Here is an 18,916-nt window from a genome sequence, read left to right on the forward strand (position 1 = left end):
TTATAAAAGTTCCAGGAACCTGAGATGTGCCATCAACGTGTTCACACTGATGAGAGACCATTTAGGTGCTCTCACTGTGGGACTGGATTCAAGACATCATCTGAACTCACTGTACACCGGCGCAGTCACACTGGGGAGAGGCCGTTTACCTGCTCTGAGTATGGAAAGGGTTTCACTCAATCATCCCACCTGATATCACACCAGCGGGTTCTCAAGTAACTTAAGTGATTGGATTTTGCTGTTACTCACATCCAGAATTGAACCATGTTCAGTGGGATCTGCTTCTGCTGTTGTTAATAAACTCCAGCACAGGTATAGAGGTTAATATTCTGGATAAAGTCAAATAAATCAGCTTTGTGTTCAACACACAGTGTTCTGAATCTTTTTAATATCTCTGAGACAAGTTAGTTTCTTTTGAAGGGCTCTCCCTCTCCCGTCTCCTCCATCCTCACCTCTAACAACAAGTGTGAGGAGCTCATGGAGCTTCTTTGTCACTAAGATTGAGACAATCTGATCAGCTGCCTCTGCTGCTTCCCTCCCTTCCACTAGCCCATCGGGACAAACTATCTCTAAACCTCCCCCTTGTCCAAACCTTGAACCCACATCTTTCTTTAGTTTCTCTCCCATTTCCCCTCATGCCCTCTCAGTGCTCATCTTGTGCATGAGATCCACCTCCAGCTCCATCGACCCTATTCCCACTAAACCGCTGATCACCCAACATCCCCATGTTCCCTGATACTGTTAACAGTTCTCTCTCTTCAGGTACTGTCCCTCTCTGCTTCAAATCTGCCATCACCACCCCCTCCTCAAAAACAAACCTTTCACCCCACCGTCTCTGCAAACTACTGCACATCTCCAACATCCCTCTCCACTCCACACCGCTTGAACGTGCTGTCACCTTCCAAATATTGAGATTCTCCAAAGAACAGGGTGGGATGGGTTCAGAATGGGATGCCCCAAATCTCCACCCTGGGATTCTCCGTGTGAACAGGGTGGGATGTGTTTGGAGACAGGATATCCCAGTTCTCCACCCTGGGATTCTCAGTGTGAACAGGGTGGGATGTGTTTGGAGACAGGATATCCCAGTTCTCCACCCTGGGATTCTCAGTGTGAACAGGGTGGGATGTGTTTGGAGACAGGATGTCCCAGTTCCCCATCCTGGGTATTCTCAGTGTGAACAGGGTGGGATGTGTTTGGAGACGGGATGTCCCACTTCGCTACCCTGGGATTCTCAGTGTGAACAGGGTGGGATGTGTTTGGAGACAGGATGTCCCAGTTCTCCATCCTGGGATTCTCAGTGTGAACAGGGTGAGATGTGTTTGGAGACAGGATGTCCATTTTCCATCTTTAAAGGGACAGGGAGAGGACCAGCTGGGCTGAATGACGCTGCTTTATGACATCACTGCAGTGCCTAGTAACCATCCTCCCTGAGCCCTGCTCATTATGGGCTGGCTTTAGCTCAGTGTTGTTACAGGGAGGGAAACAGGAGGATTCGAGCTGTGTGGAGCTCAGGATTAATGGGGAGAGATACAGGATCAATTTCTACCTGACTGAGTGAGAAATGTTATTGTCCCGGACATTCACTGTCCCTCAGTATCTGTATCCAGGGGACAGGCTGATGGGTTTACTCTGTATCTAATCCGCGCTGTATTTTCCTGGAAAGTGAGTCTGACAATAGTTGTTCACCTCAGTGATGATGAGATAAACCCATCAGCTTCTCCCCCAGACAAGGACAAGGAGTGCCTGTAATATTCTGGACCATGTCCTTGACCCAGTTTTGAACTCCTTGCTCACTCACATCTCCTTTCACCCTGCTTAGTTCTAATGAAAATACCCCCAGTTTCTCCAGTCTTTCCTCATGGGAAAGAGAAGTTGGAATTAAGTTAGAAACTCAAACAGGAGCTTCACAGCAGACAAGTCACCATGAGAAAACATTTCATTCCACAGTCAGTTGTTATCATCTGGAATACACTGTCTGAAAGTTTAAAAGCAGGTGCTGGAAATCTGAAACAAAGACAAAAATTGCTGGAAAAACTCAGCAGGTCTGACAGCATCTGTGGAGAGAAAGACAGTCAGAAGAAGAAGAGTCAGACGGAGTCGAAGCATTAACTCTGTCTTTCTCTCCACGAATGCTGTCAGACCTGCTGAGTTTTTTCAACAATTTTTATTTCTGTCTGAAAGTTTGTTGGAAGCAGGTTCAACGGTAACTTTCAAAAGGGAATTGGAGAAACGCTGACTGGGTCATGGGGAAACAGCAGGGGAGTGGACTATTCAGACTGGTCTTCCAAAGAGCTGGCAAAGGCTCAATGGCCTCCTTTTGTGCTGAAGCCTCTCATCCGTGGTATCATCTCTTCTGCACCCTCTTAATTTCATTTCCACTGCATCATTCCTGTTAGATGTCCAGAATTTGACCCAATATTCTAAGTGCAGCCTAACCAATGATTTACAAATTAATTGTATAAAGAAAAGTGGGGTAACAGTTCAAAGAGCATTTTAAACTTGTCCTTCACATTTAAAAATTTGTTTATCTCAACTCCTTGTATCACAGCTGAAAGACATTGAAATAAAATGCCTGATATAATGTGTATTATGGGATAGAGAAGTTTAGTCTGAGTGAGAAACTCAAACAGGCTCTTCACTGCAGACAGGTCACCACGGCAACACTGATAAGACATTCCATTGTACAGAATCAGCTCATTGGAAACTCGAATCAGATCAGGGAAAAGGACAGAGTTTGTCTGTTATTAAACACAATATAAACTGAAACCAGAGTGAGGAACACAATAGACCAGACTATAATGTGTGATGTTCATACCTATAATTGTGAAACTATCTGAAATAACAGAATTAACAGTGGGCAGGGGAGTTTAAAGAGAATGAGAAAATTTCTGAAGAAAAGTAACTGCTGGGAACCAGGGAATGTGTCCTTGTAAATCACAGATTAGAGAAATTCCAGCTCTCTTTTCCTCACTTCCTGCCAAAACCCAGCAGAGAAGACAAAGAGTCAGGGGCCAGAGCTGGATCACTACAGGGTATAAAAGTGAGGGGATGCTGATGTAAGGGGACAGTCGGACTGGAGGCACCGGAGATCAAGCTCAGGGTGGCCGAGGTTCCATCCAGCAGGCTGACCTCGTGTAAGTGACTGTGGACACACGGGACTTGCATGTTTACTCTGATTGATGGATCAACATAAGAAGTGGTGGAGGACAGAGAATCGAATCAGCTTATATTTCTTAAGGTATTGATGTTGCTGATACTGGACTCTCAAGCCCACAGATTGTGCTTGTGAGAGAGAATATTGAAAGAAAGCAAATGAATGATTTGTAAAATTGAGTGGGAAACAGGAGGCGGGTCAATGAATAAAGTTATAATGATAAGTAAGAGACAATGAGAGAAATTCGAGAAATAAAAGATATCTACAAATCTCAGAGGATCTGTGAATACTTACAGAAGTTTAACTAAATTGGGGTTAGTGCAGGAAAATGGTGAAGTAGAAGATCATTAAGTGGTGTCGCAGGCTCTAAGACTCCTGCTCCTGTTTATTATGTTTCAATGTCCTGTTTATAAAAATAGTATTGTTTTAGGAACAAATATTTCTGTACAGGCTTTACATTCTTGGTGTGTGGGCAGTGGTAGCAAATCTATTGCATATATTGCCCATCCCCAGTTACCCTGCGAGAAGGTAATGATGGGCCTGCTTCTTCGTGAACCACTGTCTAGTGAAGGTGCTCCCACAAGGCCATGAGGTAAAATCCTGAGTTCCACCATTTTCACTCAGCAATGAGGGAGCAGTGAGAATATGCCCAAGGCAGGATGGTGTCTGACTGAGATGGAAACTTGGGGATCTGCTACCTTTCTCCCTCTATATGGTGGAAACCTTAGGGTTAGGAAGTTCTGTCAAAATTCCGGTTGTGTTGCTGATTTTAAAATCCTTTGTCTTCACCCTGACCCATCTCCCTCTTTCCCTCTCCTCACCGACTTGTTCCCCTCCCATGCACTTGCTGCTGTATCAATTAGCAATAATGTCACATTCTTGGTTCCAATCATAATTGGAGCACAGAAAATGATTTTGCATTCAGCAATATCATAGTGGACTGCAGCAGTTCAAGATGGGAGTTCACATACGAACATACAAGTTAGGAGCAGGAGTCAGGCACTCGGCCCCTCGATCCTGCTCCATCATTCAATAAGATCATGGCTGATCTGAATGTAACCTCAACCCCACATTCCTGCCTACCCCAGATAACCTTTCACCCCCTTGTTAATCAAGAATTTATCTCGTTCTGCCTTAAAAATATTCAAAGACTCTGCTTCCACTTCCCTTTGGGGAAGAGAGTTCCAAAGACTCAAAGCTCAGAGAGAAAAAAATTCTCCTCACCTCTGTCTTGAATGAACGACCCCTTATTTTTAAACAGTGACCCCTGGTTCTAGATTCTCCCACAAGAAGAAACATCCTCTCCACATCCATCCTGACAAGTCCCTTCAGGATCTTATATCTTTCAATCAAGACGCCTCTTACTCTTCTAAACTCCAGCGGATACAAGCCTGACCTGTCCAGCCTTTCCTCATAAGACAACCCGCCCATTCCTGGTATTAGTCTAGTAACATTCTCTGAACGGCTTCTAAGGCATTGATATCTTTCTTTAAATAAGGTGGCCAGTATTTACACAGTACTCCAGATGTGGTCTCACCAGTGCCCTGTATAACTGAAGCATGACCTTCCTACTTTTGTATTCAATTCCCCTCACAATAAACAATAACATTCCATTAACCTTCCTAATTACCTGCTGTACCTGCAAACTAACCTTTTGTGATTCATACACAAGGACACCCAGATCCCTCTGAACCTCAGAGCTCTGCAATCTCCCACCAGTCAGATAAGCTTCTTTATTCTTTCTGCCAAAATGAACAATTTCACATTTGCCCACATTACACTCCATCTGCCAGACCTTTGCCCACTCATTTAACCTATCTATGTCACTTTGCAGCCTCCTTAATGTCATCTTCACAATTTAGTTCCCTACCTATATTTGTGTCATCAGCCAATTTACCCACCAATCCTTCATCCAAGTCACAGCCACATTCTCAAGGGCAACTAGGGATGGGCCTGCCAGAAAATCCCACATCCCATAAATGAATTTTTTATAAGCTCAATGGCGCCGTGGTTACCCAGCATTCATCAAGAGGCAGAATGTGCTCTATCTGGATGTGATTAATATGACAGGGACAGGAGAATCGAGCACATTAAGGAGAACAGAGGGCAAATAGAAAGTATTTATGCTGGTTAGGCAGTCTTTCATCATCTCATTCTATCAACTTAACCATCTATTCCCTTCTCACTCTTGTGCTTGTCCAGTTTCCCCTTAAATAATATTGGATGTGATTCCATCATTGGACAACACCTTCTAAACAATCCTGATTGTGCCAAGAGTTACACAAACAACCAATTTAAGATTATCAGTCAGACTCACTGTGTGGCTCACTTACACATGCTAGAAGCTACATATATTCACACACAGGGCCCTGTGCTTTGCAAAAAAAAACACATCCAAGCATTGCGCCTTTTCCAACTAAACAAAAGCTATATGATTCACTTCACCCTGTGGCTGTACCTACACTACACGGACTGCAATGGTTCAAGAAGGCAGCTCACCACCACCACCTTCTCAAGAGCAACTAAGGATGGGCCATAACCGCTGGCCCAGCCACTGAAACCCACATCTCACGAATGAATAATAAAAACTTTCACCGCTCCCAGTGGTAGTGAGTCCACTTTCTCAACACTCTTCAGGTGAAGAAGTTTCTTCTGAATTCCCTGTTGGATTTCTTGTTGACTATCTTATTTTGATGGTCTCTAGTTATGCTCTTCCCCACAAGAGGAAATGTTCTCTCTCTATCCACTCGAACAAAACCTCTCATCATCTTAAAAACCTCGAGTAACCTCAGCCTTATTTTCTCAAAAAAAAGAGACCAAGTGGGTCAATTCTTTCCTGATATATTTACCTTCACATTTCTGGTATCATCATTATAAATCTGCTCTGGGCCTGATCCAGTGACTCAATATCTTTTTCTAAAATATGATGACCAGAGCTGCCCTCTTCATTACAGCTGGTAAGATTTAGGTTCGGCAGTCACAGATTAACCAAAAACGGGGTCGAGCTCAGAAGCAATTTGAAAGTAGTTTAGTGAGAAGCAACAATTTAAATATGATGTCTGACAGGTGAGAACGGTTTACCGGTCCTGGAGGACAAATGGACGGATGATGCAGAGTGAGCGCTGGTCTCTGTAGCTGGTGGTGACAGTCTCCTCTGAATGGTTAACTGGTGTGAGCCTGAGTGTGGGTATTGGGCTGAAGCCTGTGTGGATCACTTCAAAATCTCTGTGCTCTCAAAAGCCTGTTTTAACCTTTACACAGACAGTTGGTTTACAGATGGGTCATGAGATCCAATTGTATCAGAGTTAGAAATGTCTTGTTTCAGGGCCTGTGCTTGAGACATGTCCTTGGCAGAGATAACAGGCCTGTCCTGTGTTTGTCAGCCAGCAAGCTGCTATGGAAGCTTTCTTCATGAGAGGGAAAGTAAGAGCTACTTCTTCAATATTCCATATACTTCTGAAAACGTTATAAGGTTATTAGACAGTGATTTCTTACAGTCCGTTAGTTGGATTGAACTTGTCTCCATTCCCATGCTGAGGGGATTTCTGTACCAGGCGGGAGGGGTAACATTTGGGAACTCTCGATTCTCCACCAATTCCCATTCCCCTTCTTTCTGATGGATAATGGAGGTGTCACTGTGAGTAATGTACAAGTCAGTAAGAATTGTCAGCAAAGATTAATCAGCACTTTCTAATTGGAGATGTTAATCAGTGGAACCTCTCAGGCACTGAATTGTAGAGTTCGTACCAAAGATCAATTTAGGATTGAAGTAAAAGTTCAGAATCTTGTTGTAAACTAGTTTCAGATCCTGAATTATGGGGAAAGATCAGAGACAGCGGTTCTTAAAGGGACACTGCAGCCCCGAGAACACAATCAGCTTTAGGTCCAGAATATTAAACTCCAGTCCAGTTACAGGGATTATTATCAGCAGAAACAAACCCCAACTGTCAGAATGAACATGGTTCAGCCCTGGATGTGATGAACATCAGGAATAACAACAGAATCCAACTCCTGCAGTCACTTGTGAACTCGCTGGTGTCTTTGCAGGTGTGGTGACTGAGCGAATCCCTTCCCACACTCGGAGCAGGTGAATGGCCTTTCTCCGGTGTGAACTCGCCGGTGTACATTGAGGCTGAATGAAGATCTGAATCTTTTTCCACAGGAAGTACAGCTGAACGGCCTCTCCTCAGTGTGAATTCGCTGGTGTGTCAGCAGGTTGGATGACTGAGTGAATTTCTTCCCACACTCGGAGCAGGTGAACGGCCTCTCTTTAGTGTGAACTCGCTGGTGTCTCAGTAGACCAACTGACTGAGTGAATCCCATTCCACATTCGGAGCAGGTGAATGGTCTTTCTCCAGTATGAACTCGCTGGTGTACATTGAGGCTGGAAGATGACCTGAATCTCTTTACACAGAAAGTACAGCTAAATGGCCTCTCCTCAGTGTGAATGCGTTGGTGTACAGTGAGATGGAATGAAGACCTGAATCTCTTTCCACAGGAAGTACAGTTGAACGGCCTCTCCTCAGTGTGAATTCGCTGGTGTTTCAGGAGGTCAAAGGACCGAGTGAATCCTTTCTCACATACAGAGCAGGTGAATGGCCTCTCCCCAGTGTGAACTCTCTGGTGTGTGAGTAGGTGAGCTGACTGAGTGAATCCCTTTCCACACTCGGAGCAGGTGAATGGCCTCTCTCCAGTGTGAACTTGCTGGTGCACACTGAGGTTGGATAAAGACCTAAATCTCTTTCCACAGGAAGTACAGCTGAACGGCCTCTCCCCAGTGTGAATTCGCTGGTGCACATTGAGGTTGGATGAAGACCTGAATCTCTTTCCACAGGAAGTACAGCTGAACGGTTTCTCCCCGGTGTGAACCTGCTGGTGCTTCAGCAGGTCAGAGGACCTAGTGAATCCTTTCCCACATACAGGACAGGGGAACGGCGTCTCCCCAGTGTGAACCCATTGGTGTGTTAGCAGGTGGGATAACTGAGTGAATCCCTTCCCACACTCGGAACAGGTGAACGGTCTCTCCCCTGTGTGAACTCGCTGGTGTGTTCGCAGATGGGATGACTGAGTGAATCCCTTCCCACACTCGGAGCACGTAAATGGTCTCTCCCCAGTGTGAATTCGCTGGTGTGTCAGCAGGTCAGATGATGTAGTGAATCCCTTCCCACACTCAGAGCAGGTAAATGGTCTCTCCCCAGTGTGAGTTCGCTGGTGTGCCAGCAGGTCGGATGATGTAGTAAATCCCCTTCCACATTTAGGGCAGGTGAATGGTCTCTCCTTAGTGTGAACTTGCTGGTGTCTCAGCAGGTGGGATGACTGAGTGAAACCCTTCCCACACTCGGAGCAGGCGAACGGCCTCTCCCCAGTGTGACTGCGTCGATGTTTTTCTATCTGGGATGGGTAATTGAATCCTTTCCCACATTCTTCACATTTCCACGGTTTCTCCATGGTGCGAGTATCCCTGTGTCTCTCCAGGTTGGATGATAAGTTGAAGCTTCGTCCACACAGAGAACACGTGTACAGTTTCTCCCCACTGTGAATGGCGTGATGTTTTTCAGGCTGTGTAACAGGTCAAAGCTCTTTCCACAATCAGTTCACTGGAACACTCTCACTCGGGTGTGTGTGTGTCTCGGTGCTTTTCCAGACACACTGATGTTTGAAATCTTTTCCCTCAGACAGAACAGACAAACATTTCTCCTTCCACATTCAAAAGTTGATGATATCCAGGTCCTAATGAATTGAGTGACTCTGTCAGATCTTGATGTAATGTTTGGTTTGAGTTTCCTGTCTGCGAATCGTCCCCTTCCAATACCCTGTAAAAGGAGTTTACAAAAGTCATCACTGTCGGTACAGGATAGAAATTCAGAACACACAATTCTAGTTTCTATGGACCATTTTTTCCTCTCTTGTTTACTCAAAGTTGCAAATCCCAGTCGCACACATTCTTCCTCCTCCCTGTACTGAAATCCAAAGAGTTCTGGATAATTATTTCTGTATCTTTTAAACAACCTTATATAACTGGAGATAACAATATGTTTGATCATTCACTTCTGTCATTATTCATGACAAAACATTAATCTGAAGCCCCCTGACCAACCATACAGAATAGCTGTGTCCAAAACTGTGTCCAAAACCTTGTGTCCAAAACTTACTGTGTGGAGATTTAATGAGTGATCGTGAAGGTTGTTTCTCCAAACCTCCCAGGGTTTCCTTACTTCCTTCTCTCCCTCTCCAGCTAAGTTAAACCCGGGATCAGTCTCATTGCCCATTCTGGTTCCTGTTTCTCTTCCTGATGACTAATTAACTCCAATTAAACACTGAGAAGACAGAAGATACTGTTTTCCATTTCCCAGATGCCAACTCCATCCCGCTCCCTGGGAACAGTCTGGGATTAAACAGGTCTGTTCACAAACTCGATTATATTTGATCTCGAGATGAGTTTCTGACCTCATGTCTGTGCCATCACTAAGATCCCCTGTTTCCAACTCCATAATATCACCCAACTTCATGATGGCTAAAAAGGTAATGAAGAGGGAGAAAATCGATTGTGAAAGTAAATTGGCAAGAAATATAAAAACAAATATAAAGAGCTTCCACAGGAATATAAAAGGAAAGAGAGTAGCTAAAGTGAACCTGTTTCCACCTCTGTAATATCACCCGACCTCACCCTGTCTCAGTGCATCTGCTGCTGAAACCCTCATCGCTGCCATTGTTACCTCCACACTCGACTATTCCAACACAGTCCTAGCTGGTTTCCCACATTCTACCCTCCATAAACTTTAAGTCATCCAATTGTTTGCTGTCTGTGTCTTCAATCACAGTGAGTCCCGTTCCCCTAACACCCCTCTGCTTCCTGACCTGCCTTGGCTCCTGGTCAAGCAGCAATTTGATTTTAAAATTCTCGCCCTTGTTTTTAATTCCCTCTATGGCTTCAGCCTTCCCTATCTCTGTAATTTCCTCCAATCCCAAAATCCTCTGCGATATTTGCACTACTCTGACTCTGGCCTTGTACATTCCCTATTTTAATCGCCCCACCATTAGTGAACTTCAGTTCCCTTGTTCCCAAGCTTTGAAATTCTTTCCTTATACCTTTCCCTCTGTCTACCTCACTTTCCTCCTTTAAAACACTCGAGTATTGTAAAAAAAGAGACATCCTGTCAAAACTTTCTATCTTGTACTCACCAAGAAAGATGCAAGAACACCAAATTTCAAAGATTATCAGTCGGGCTCATAATGTGGCTCACTTACACTTGCTGGAAGCTACATATATTCATACAAAGGGACCTGTCCTCTACAGGCAGGAGGATCATGTCCAGGCTTGGGGCCTTTTGTTGAATTAGGAACATAGAAACAGGAGGACATTTAGCCCACCGACCCTGCTCCGCCATTCAATAAATTCATGGTTGATCGAACACTTCAATGCCTTTTACCCACACTATTCGCATAATCACTTTGATTATTGTTAATCAGGAATCTATCAATCTCTACCTTAAACATACTCAATGACTGAGCTTCCACGGCCCTCTGGGTTAGAGAATTCCAAAGATTCACAACCCTCTGAGAAAATATATTTTTCCTCATCTCGGTCCTAAGTGGCTTCCCCTTATTGTGGATTGTGTCCCCTGGTTCTGGACAAAATTAAACAAAAGCATGGGGGATGATCGTTCCCTAGTGCATTCTCCATGACAGAGCTTAACCAATCAGAGCTGGCTGGCCAACCAATCACCACCCTTTCCTCATGCAGTATTATTGTTGTTTGCTTTGAAATTTTGTATTCTTGCATCTGTCCAGATGAGGACATCATGAACAACTTCAATAAAAGCAAACAACTGTGGATGCTGGAAATCCAGAACAAAAACACCTGGAAAAACTCAGCAGGTCTGGCAGTTAAAACAACTTCAACATGTCTTTTTTCAGCAATATCTAAGTTCTGTACTACTGAGTGACTGTGGGTTTACATTTCTTTTGTTGCTGATCTCGAAGTACCGCACATTGTATGAATGTCTCCCTTGGGAATGAAATCCCTGTTGCTCATTTGACGCCGCAAGGAGGCGGTTGCGCATGCGCCCTGTAGTTCATTGCCACTAAAAAAGATGGCGATGACGCATGCGCTCCGCAATTGATTGCCCTCTATAAAAATGGCGGCTGTTAACTCGGGCCTTGCTGATGAGGCAAGGCCGCAGCACCCAGCAAACCCAGGACTAGTGGCTCCTTTTTGAGGGTTTGGGGTCGACCATGAGTTTATGAAGCCCCCCCCAGAAAAACACCCACCGATCCTATCTGTGTTCATGGGTTTATTTTCAGATCTGGATCCGAACTCAGTTTTTTTAAAACCCACATTTTCAATCCGCTCTCTCGAGCTCGCTTACCGTCCGTTTCCCCGGACTGCGCATGCTCCAACTCAAAATGATTGACGGCAGCTCGAGACCAATAGGAGGAGGGGGCGGGGCTAGATGACGGCGAGGTAGCGGCTGATCTTCCACAGTGAGAGCACCTCAATGGTCTTTCGTCTGTGCAAACATGTTCCTAAGGCATCAGTTCCCTGAAACATTTCTAGCACTTACCGCAGCCTAGGTATATAAAAGGCCTCATCAGTGTGAACTCACTAGTGTGTCTGCAGATGGGACAACTGAGTGAATCCTTTCCCACAGTTGGAGCAGTTAAACTGTAATCTTGTCAGTGTGAACATGTTGATGGGACATCAGTTCTCCATGCCTTTTAAAGCAATTCTCATACTCTGGGCTTTTAAAAGGTCTCCCACCAGTGTGAATGTGCTGGTGTCCCAGCAGGTTGAATGATGCGTGAACCTCTTGCCACAGTGTGAGCAGCTCAATAGCCTCTCCCCAGTGTGAATTCACTGTGTTTCAGCAGGTCAGTCTAAAGAGATAAAACATTTCCCTGGGTTTGAGTTTGCTGTGTGTAAATCATACCCTTCTAACCTCCTGTAAAGGAGTTTCCAAACCACTCAGTGTAAAAGCAAAAAAACTGCGGACGCTGGAAATCCAAAACAAAAACAAAAATACCTGGAAAAACTCAGCAGGTCTGACAGCATCTGCAGGGAGGAATACAGCTAATATTTTGAGTCTGGAAAAATAGAAAATAGGTGAAATTTAAGCTGGTTTAAGGGGGAGGAGGTGGGACAGGTAGAGCTGGATAGAGGGCCAGTGATGGGTGGAGATAGCCAAAAGATGTCATAGACAAAAGGACAAAGAGGTGGTGATATTATCTAAGGAATGTGCTAATGGTGACATTAAGGGTAGAAAACAGGATGAGCAAGGTACAAATAGCCCTATTGGGGGTGGGGTAGGGGAAGGGATTGAAGTAGGCTAAAAGGTAGAGATAAAACAATGGATGGAAATACATTGAAAAATAATGGAAATGGGTGGGAAAAGAAAAACCTATATAATTTGTTGGAAAATGGGGGTTAGGAAAGGGGTTGGGGATGGAGGAGAGAGTTCATAATCTAAAGGCGTTGAACTCAATATTCAGTCCAGAAGTCTGTAAAGTGCCTAGTCAGCAGATGAGGTGCTGTTCCTCCAGTTTGCGTTGAGCTTCACTGGAACAATGCAGCAGGCCAAGGACGGACATGAGAGCAGGGTGGAGTTTCAAAATGGCAAGCAACAGGGAGGTCTGGGTCATGCTTGTGGACAGACCGAAGGTGTTCTGCAAAGCGGTCACCCTGTCTGCGTTTGGTCTCTCCAATGTAGAGGAAACCACATTGGGAGCAGTGAATGCAGTAGACTAAATTGAAGGAAGTGCAAGTGAAATGCTGCTTCAGTTGAAAGGAGTGTTTGGGCCCTTGGACGGTGAGGAGGGGGGAAGTAAAGGGGCAGGTGTCGCACCTTCTGTGGTTGCATGGGAAGGTGCCGTGGGAGGGGATTGAGGTGTAGGGGGAGTGGACCAGGGTGCCCGGAGGGAACGATCCCTACGGAATGCTGCCAGGGGGCGTGAAGGGAAGATGTGTTTGGTGGTGGCATCATGCTGGAGTTAGCGTAAATGGTGGAGGATGATCCTTTGCATGCAGAGGCTGGTGGGTTGATAAGTGAGAAGAAGGGAGACCCTATCATGGTTCTGGGAGGGAGAGGAAGGAGTGAGGGTGGATGCGCAGGAGATTGGCCGGACACGGTTGAGGGCCCTGTCAACCACCGTGGGTGGAAAACCTCGCTTAAGGAAGAGGGAAGACATGTCAGAGGAACTGTTTTTGAAAGTGGCATCATCAGAACAGATGCGACGGAGGCGAAGGAACTGAGAGAATGGGATGGAGTCCTTACAGGAAGTGGGGTGTGAGGAACTGTAGTCGATGTAGCTGTGGGAATTTGTGGGCTTGTAATGGATATTGGTGGATAGTCTATAACAAGAAATTGAGACTGAGAGGTCAAGGAAGGGAAGTGTCAGAGATGGACCATGTGAAAATGATGGAGGGGTGGAGATTGGATGCAAAATCAATAAATTTTTCCAGGTCCAGACAAGAGCACGAAGCAATCATTGATGTACCGGACAAAGAGTTGTGGGGGGGGGGGCCAGAGTAGGACGGAAACAAGGAATGTTTGGTGTAAACTGGGCTCCGGGAGTTTCTAATCCGGGTTTGGAGTCCTACACCAGGTGTTTGTGAACCCTCCCAGTCCACCCTCCAGCTCCATTCCTCTCCTGCACTCGAGCCTTTCTCACCCGCTGGACTTGCAACCCGACCCCCTTCATCCACCGATGCTGCCAGACCTGCTGAGTTTTTCCAGGTATTTTTGTTTTTGTTTTGGATTTGCAGCGTCCGCAGTTCTTTGCTTTTGCCTTCATCCCGATCCCGCGCCGGCAATGCGCATGCTCCATTCTCACCCGGCACCGCCCCCTCACTCACTCCGATTGGTGGAGGACCAACTCCTCACGCTCGGTCCTCCAGCCCCCCCCCCCCCCCCTGTTCCTATTGGTCCGGAGCTGCCGTCAATCATTGTGAGCTGAAGCATGCGCATTCCTTGGAAAAATGCGAGTTTTGCAAAGATCGAGTGCGGATCCAGAGCCGAAAATAAACCAGTGAACGTAGATAGGGCCGGCGGGTGAGTTGTTTGACTTCAGAAAGTCACGGTGTTGGCCCCAAACCCTCAATAAGGAAACATCGCCGCGTTCGCTCGGCTTTGGAGTAAAGTCCGAGTGAACGGCCGCCATCTTTATCCGGGCAACTGGAGCGAGGCGCGCATGCGCGACCCCATCCTCCCGGGGACAATGAACAACATCGCCCGAGGGAGACATCCATCAAATGTGTGTTCACCAGGAGTTTTAGATCAGCAACAAGAGAATTGTAAACCCACAGTCATTCAGTAGTGCGGAATTTAAGTATTGCTGGAAAGAAACATACTGTTGAAGCTTTTCCTGTTACACTCATCCGTACAGATGAAAGAAAACCAAATTTCAAAGCCAACAACAATTTATACTAAACAAAAACAGAATTACCTGGAAAAACTCAGCAGGTCTGGCAGCATCGGCGGAGAAGAAAAGAGTTGACGTTTCGAGTCCTCATGACCCTTCGACAGAACTTGAGTTCGAGTCCAAGAAAGAGTTGAAATATAAGCTGGTTTAAGGTGTGTATGTGGGGGGCGGAGAGATAGAGAGAGAGAGAGGTGGGGGGGATGTGGTTGTAGGGACAAACAAGCAGTGATAGAAGCAGATCATCAAAAGATGTCAACGACAATAGTACAATAGAACACATAGGTGTTAAAATTAAAGTTGGTGATATTATCTAAACGAATGTGCTAATTAAGAATGGATGGTAGGGCACTCAGGGTATAGCTCTAGTGGGGTTTTTTTTTATATAATGGAAATAGGTGGGAAAAGGAAAATCTTTATAATTTATTGGGAAAAAAAAGGAAGGGGGAAACAGAAAGGGGGTGGGGATGGGGGAGGGAGCTCACGACCTAAAGTTGTTGAATTCAATATTCAGTCCGGAAGGCTGTAAAGTCCCTAGTCGGAAGATGAGGTGTTGTTCCTCCAGTTTGCATTGGGCTTCACTGGAACAATGCAGCAAGCCAAGGACAGACATGTGGGCAAGAGAGCAGGGTGGAGTGTTAAAATGACAAGCGACAGGGAGGTTTGGGTCATTCTTGCGGACAGACCGCAGGTGTTCTGCAAAGCGGTCGCCCAGTTTACATTTGGTCTCTCCAATGTAGAGGAGACCACATTGGGAGCAACGAATGCAGTAGACTAAGTTGGGGGAAATGCAAGTGAAATGCTGCTTCACTTGAAAGGAGTGTTTGGGTCCTTGGACAGTGAGGAGAGAGTGAAGGGGCAGGTGTTGCATCTTTTGCGTGGGCATGGGGTGGTGCCATAGGAGGGGGTTGAGGAGTAGGGGGTGATGGAGGAGTGGACCAGGGTGTCCCGGAGGGAGCGATCCCTACGGAATGCCAATAAGGGGGGTGAAGGGAAGATGTGTTTGGTGGTGGCATCATGCTGGAGTTGGCGGAAATGGCGGAGGATGATCCTTTGAATTCGGAGGCTGGTGGGGTGATAAGTGAGGACAAGGGGGACCCTATCATGTTTCTGGGAAGGAGGAGAAGGCGTGAGGGCGGATGCTCGGGAGATGGGCCGGACACGGTTGAGGGCCCTGTCAACGACCGTGGGTGGAAAACCTCGGTTAAGGAAGAAGGAGGACATGTCAGAGGAACTGTTTTTCAATGTAGCATCATCGGAACAGATGCGACGGAGGCGAAGGAACTGAGAGAATGGGATGGAGTCCTTACAGGAAGCAGGGTGTGAGGAGCTGTAATCGAGATAGCTGTGGGAGTCGGTGGGTTTGTAATGGATATTGGTGGACAGTCTATCACCAGAGATTGAGACAGAGAGGTCAAGGAAGGGAAGGGAAGTGTCAGAGATGGACCACGTGAAAATGATGGAGGGGTGGAGATTGGAAGCAAAATTAATAAATTTTTCCAAGTCCCGACGAGAGCATGAAGCGGCACTGAAGTAATCATCGATGTACCGGAGAAAGAGTTGTGGAAGGGGGCCGGAGTAGGACTGCAACAAGGAATGTTCCACATACCCCATAAAGAGACAGGCATAGCTGGGGCCCATGCGGGTACCCATAGCCACACCTTTTATTTGGAGGAAGTGAGAGGAGTTGAAGGAGAAATTGTTCAGCGTGAGAACAAGTTCAGCCAGACGGAGGAGAGTAGTGGTGGATGGGGATTGTTCGGGCCTCTGTTCGAGGAAGAAGCTAAGGGCCCTCAGACCATCCTGGTGGGGGATGGAGGTGTAGAGGGATTGGACGTCCATGGTGAAGAGGAAGCGGTTGGGGCCAGGGAACTGGAAATTGTTGATGTGACGTAAGATGTCAGAGGAATCACGGATGTAGGTGGGAAGGGACTGGACAAGGGGAGAGAGAAGGGAGTCAAGATAACGAGAAATGAGTTCTGTGGGGCAGGAGCAAGCTGAGACGATCGGTCTACCGGGACAGTTCTGTTTGTGGATTTTGGGTAGGAGATAGAAGCGGGCCGTCCGAGGTTGGGCAACTATCAGGTTGGAAGCTGTGGGAGGAAGATCCCCAGAGGAGATGAGGTCAGTGACAGTCCTGGAAACAATGGCTTGATGTTCAGTGGTGGGGTCATGGTCCAGGGAGAGGTAGGAGGAAGTGTCTGCGAGTTGACGCTCAGCCTCCGCGAGGTAGAGGTCAGTGCGCCAGACAACAACAGCACCACCCTTGTCAGCGGGTTTGATGACAATGTCAGGGTTGGACCTGAGAGAATGGAGTGCAGTAAGTTCAGAGAGAGACAGGTTAGAATGGGTGAGAGGAGCAGAGAAATTGAGACGACTAATGTCGCGCCAACAGTTCTCAATGAAAAGATCAAGAGAAGGTAAGAATCCAGAGGGAGGGGTCCAGGTGGAGGGAGAATATTGGAGATGGGTAAAAGGATCCGTTGAACTGGGAGAGGACTCCTGCCCAAAGAAGTGAGCCCGGAGACGAAGACGGCGGAAGAAGAGTTCAGTATCATGCCGAGCCCGAAATTCATTGAGGTGAGGGCGTAAGGGTATGAAACTAAGTCCTTTGCTGAGCACTGAACGTTCAGCATCGGAGAGAGGAAGGTCAGGGGGTATAGTGAATACACGACTGGGGCTGGGATTGGAAGATGGGGTGGGGACGGAGGGACAGGCAGGGGTGGAGGGTCCTGGATGGTTGTTGTTGTCGATGAGTTGTTGGAGCTTGTGTTCCTTAGCACTTGAGAGAAAGAGAAAAAGTTTCTTGTTGAGGCGTCGGATGAGCCGAAGGATAAAATGAAACTGGGGGCACGTGCAGCTTTGAAAAAGGGTACGGAGGTGCTGCTGGACGGAGAGGTCGAGTGTGTTCATATGGCGGCGCATGGCACTGAGTGTGGATTTCAGAATGTGACGGGAACAGCAGTCCGAGAAACGTTTTATGTCCCGGAGATACCTGTAATCCTGGGTGGGTTCGAAACATGAGGGGTGGAATTTCAGTTGAAATCCACGTGGGGTAAGTCGGAGACGGAGACAGTCACTGAGAAAGGAGATATGACTGTGAAAGCGGGTTTTAGTAAACACCTTGTCAAACACCAGGAGGGAAATGGAAAGCAAGGAAGGTGAGCAAGACAACAGAGAGATACGGAAATCTTGTCGCAGAGAGGAACAGAACTTCTTCAAGGAGGTAGGCATTTCTTGAAGAGCAGTGGCAGTCAATTAAACACAGAGATCAAAACAAAAAAACTGAGAATTTATACTGCAAGAGGAAAGGGTGATGACTGGTTGACCAGTCGGCTCTCATAGGTCAAGGCGTCGGCATGGGGAATTCACCAGGGAGCCATCATTCCCCACCACCCCCCCTCCCCGCCGTGCTTCTGTTTATTTTGAAAAATGGTGCCACACCTGGACATGTCCCTTCTGCCTGCAAAGGACAGATCCCTGTGTTTGAATATATGTAGCTTCTAGCAGGTGTAAGCGGGACACATTACAAGCCCAACTAATAATCCTTGAAGTTGGGATTCTTGCGTCTGTCCTGATGATTACAAGATAAAAAATGTTTTGATGGAATGCCTCATTACCACCAATACTCAAGTGTCTTCAAGGAGGACATTGTGTTAGACAGAGGGAGAGGTGTAGGGGGAGAATTTCAGAGGGTGGGGTGAGGGAACTGAAGGTACGGTCACTAATGGTGGGGCGATTAAAATAGGGAATGGACAAGACCAGAATTACAGCAGTGCACATATCTCAGAGGGTCTTGGGGCTGGAGATGATTACAGAGATAGGGAAGGGTGAGGCCATGGAGGGATTTGAAAACAAGGTTGAGAATTTTCAAATCAAGTTGTTGCTTGACCGGGAGCCATGACAGGTCAGGAAGCAGAGGGGTTTTGGGGGAATGGGCCTCACTGTGAGTGAAGACATGGACATCAGATCTTTGGATGGCTTCAAGTTTACGGAGAGTAGAATCAGCCAGGAGTGTGTTGGGATAGTCGCTCAAGTCTGGAGATAACGACAGCAATGAGGGTTTCAGCAGCAGATGCACTGAAACAGGGTGAGGGTAGGTGATATTACAGAGATGGAAACAGGTCGTCTTACAGATATGAGGTAAGGAGCTCATCTCAAGATCAAATGTAGCACCGAGGTTGTGAACAGACTGGCTTAATCGCAGACTGTTCCCAGGGAGAGAGATGGAGTTGGTGTCAAGGGATTGGAGCAGGGACTGAAAACAGTGCCTTCAGTCTTCTCAGTGTTTAATTGGAGTTAGTCATCAGGAAGAGAAGCAGGAACCAGAATGGGCCATGAGACTGA

At 46.6% G+C, this 18,916-nt stretch overlaps 1 protein-coding gene across 7 annotated transcripts in view; it reads right to left on the reverse strand.

The window, feature by feature from the left end:
* LOC121273921 (zinc finger protein 229-like) overlaps nucleotides 1-18,916 on the reverse strand; it is a 32,419-nt gene that overhangs the window by 2,826 nt on the left and 10,677 nt on the right. For 2 of the 7 annotated variants that reach the window (XM_041181046.1, XM_041181051.1), the window contains one exon: nucleotides 6,168-8,967. In XM_041181046.1, coding sequence (XP_041036980.1) covers nucleotides 7,172-8,602 — 1,431 coding nt within the window. In that variant the 5' untranslated portion in view covers nucleotides 8,603-8,967 and the 3' untranslated portion in view covers nucleotides 6,168-7,171. Of the gene's footprint in view, nucleotides 1-6,003; nucleotides 8,968-11,112; nucleotides 11,217-11,425; nucleotides 11,660-18,916 lie in introns of those variants that run through there. The other 5 variants (XM_041181045.1, XM_041181047.1, XM_041181048.1 and 2 more) reach the window with 5 other exon arrangements.

This window comes from Carcharodon carcharias, assembly GCF_017639515.1.
Source record: "Carcharodon carcharias isolate sCarCar2 chromosome 27 unlocalized genomic scaffold, sCarCar2.pri SUPER_27_unloc_3, whole genome shotgun sequence".
NCBI classification, from domain to species: domain Eukaryota; kingdom Metazoa; phylum Chordata; class Chondrichthyes; order Lamniformes; family Lamnidae; genus Carcharodon; species Carcharodon carcharias.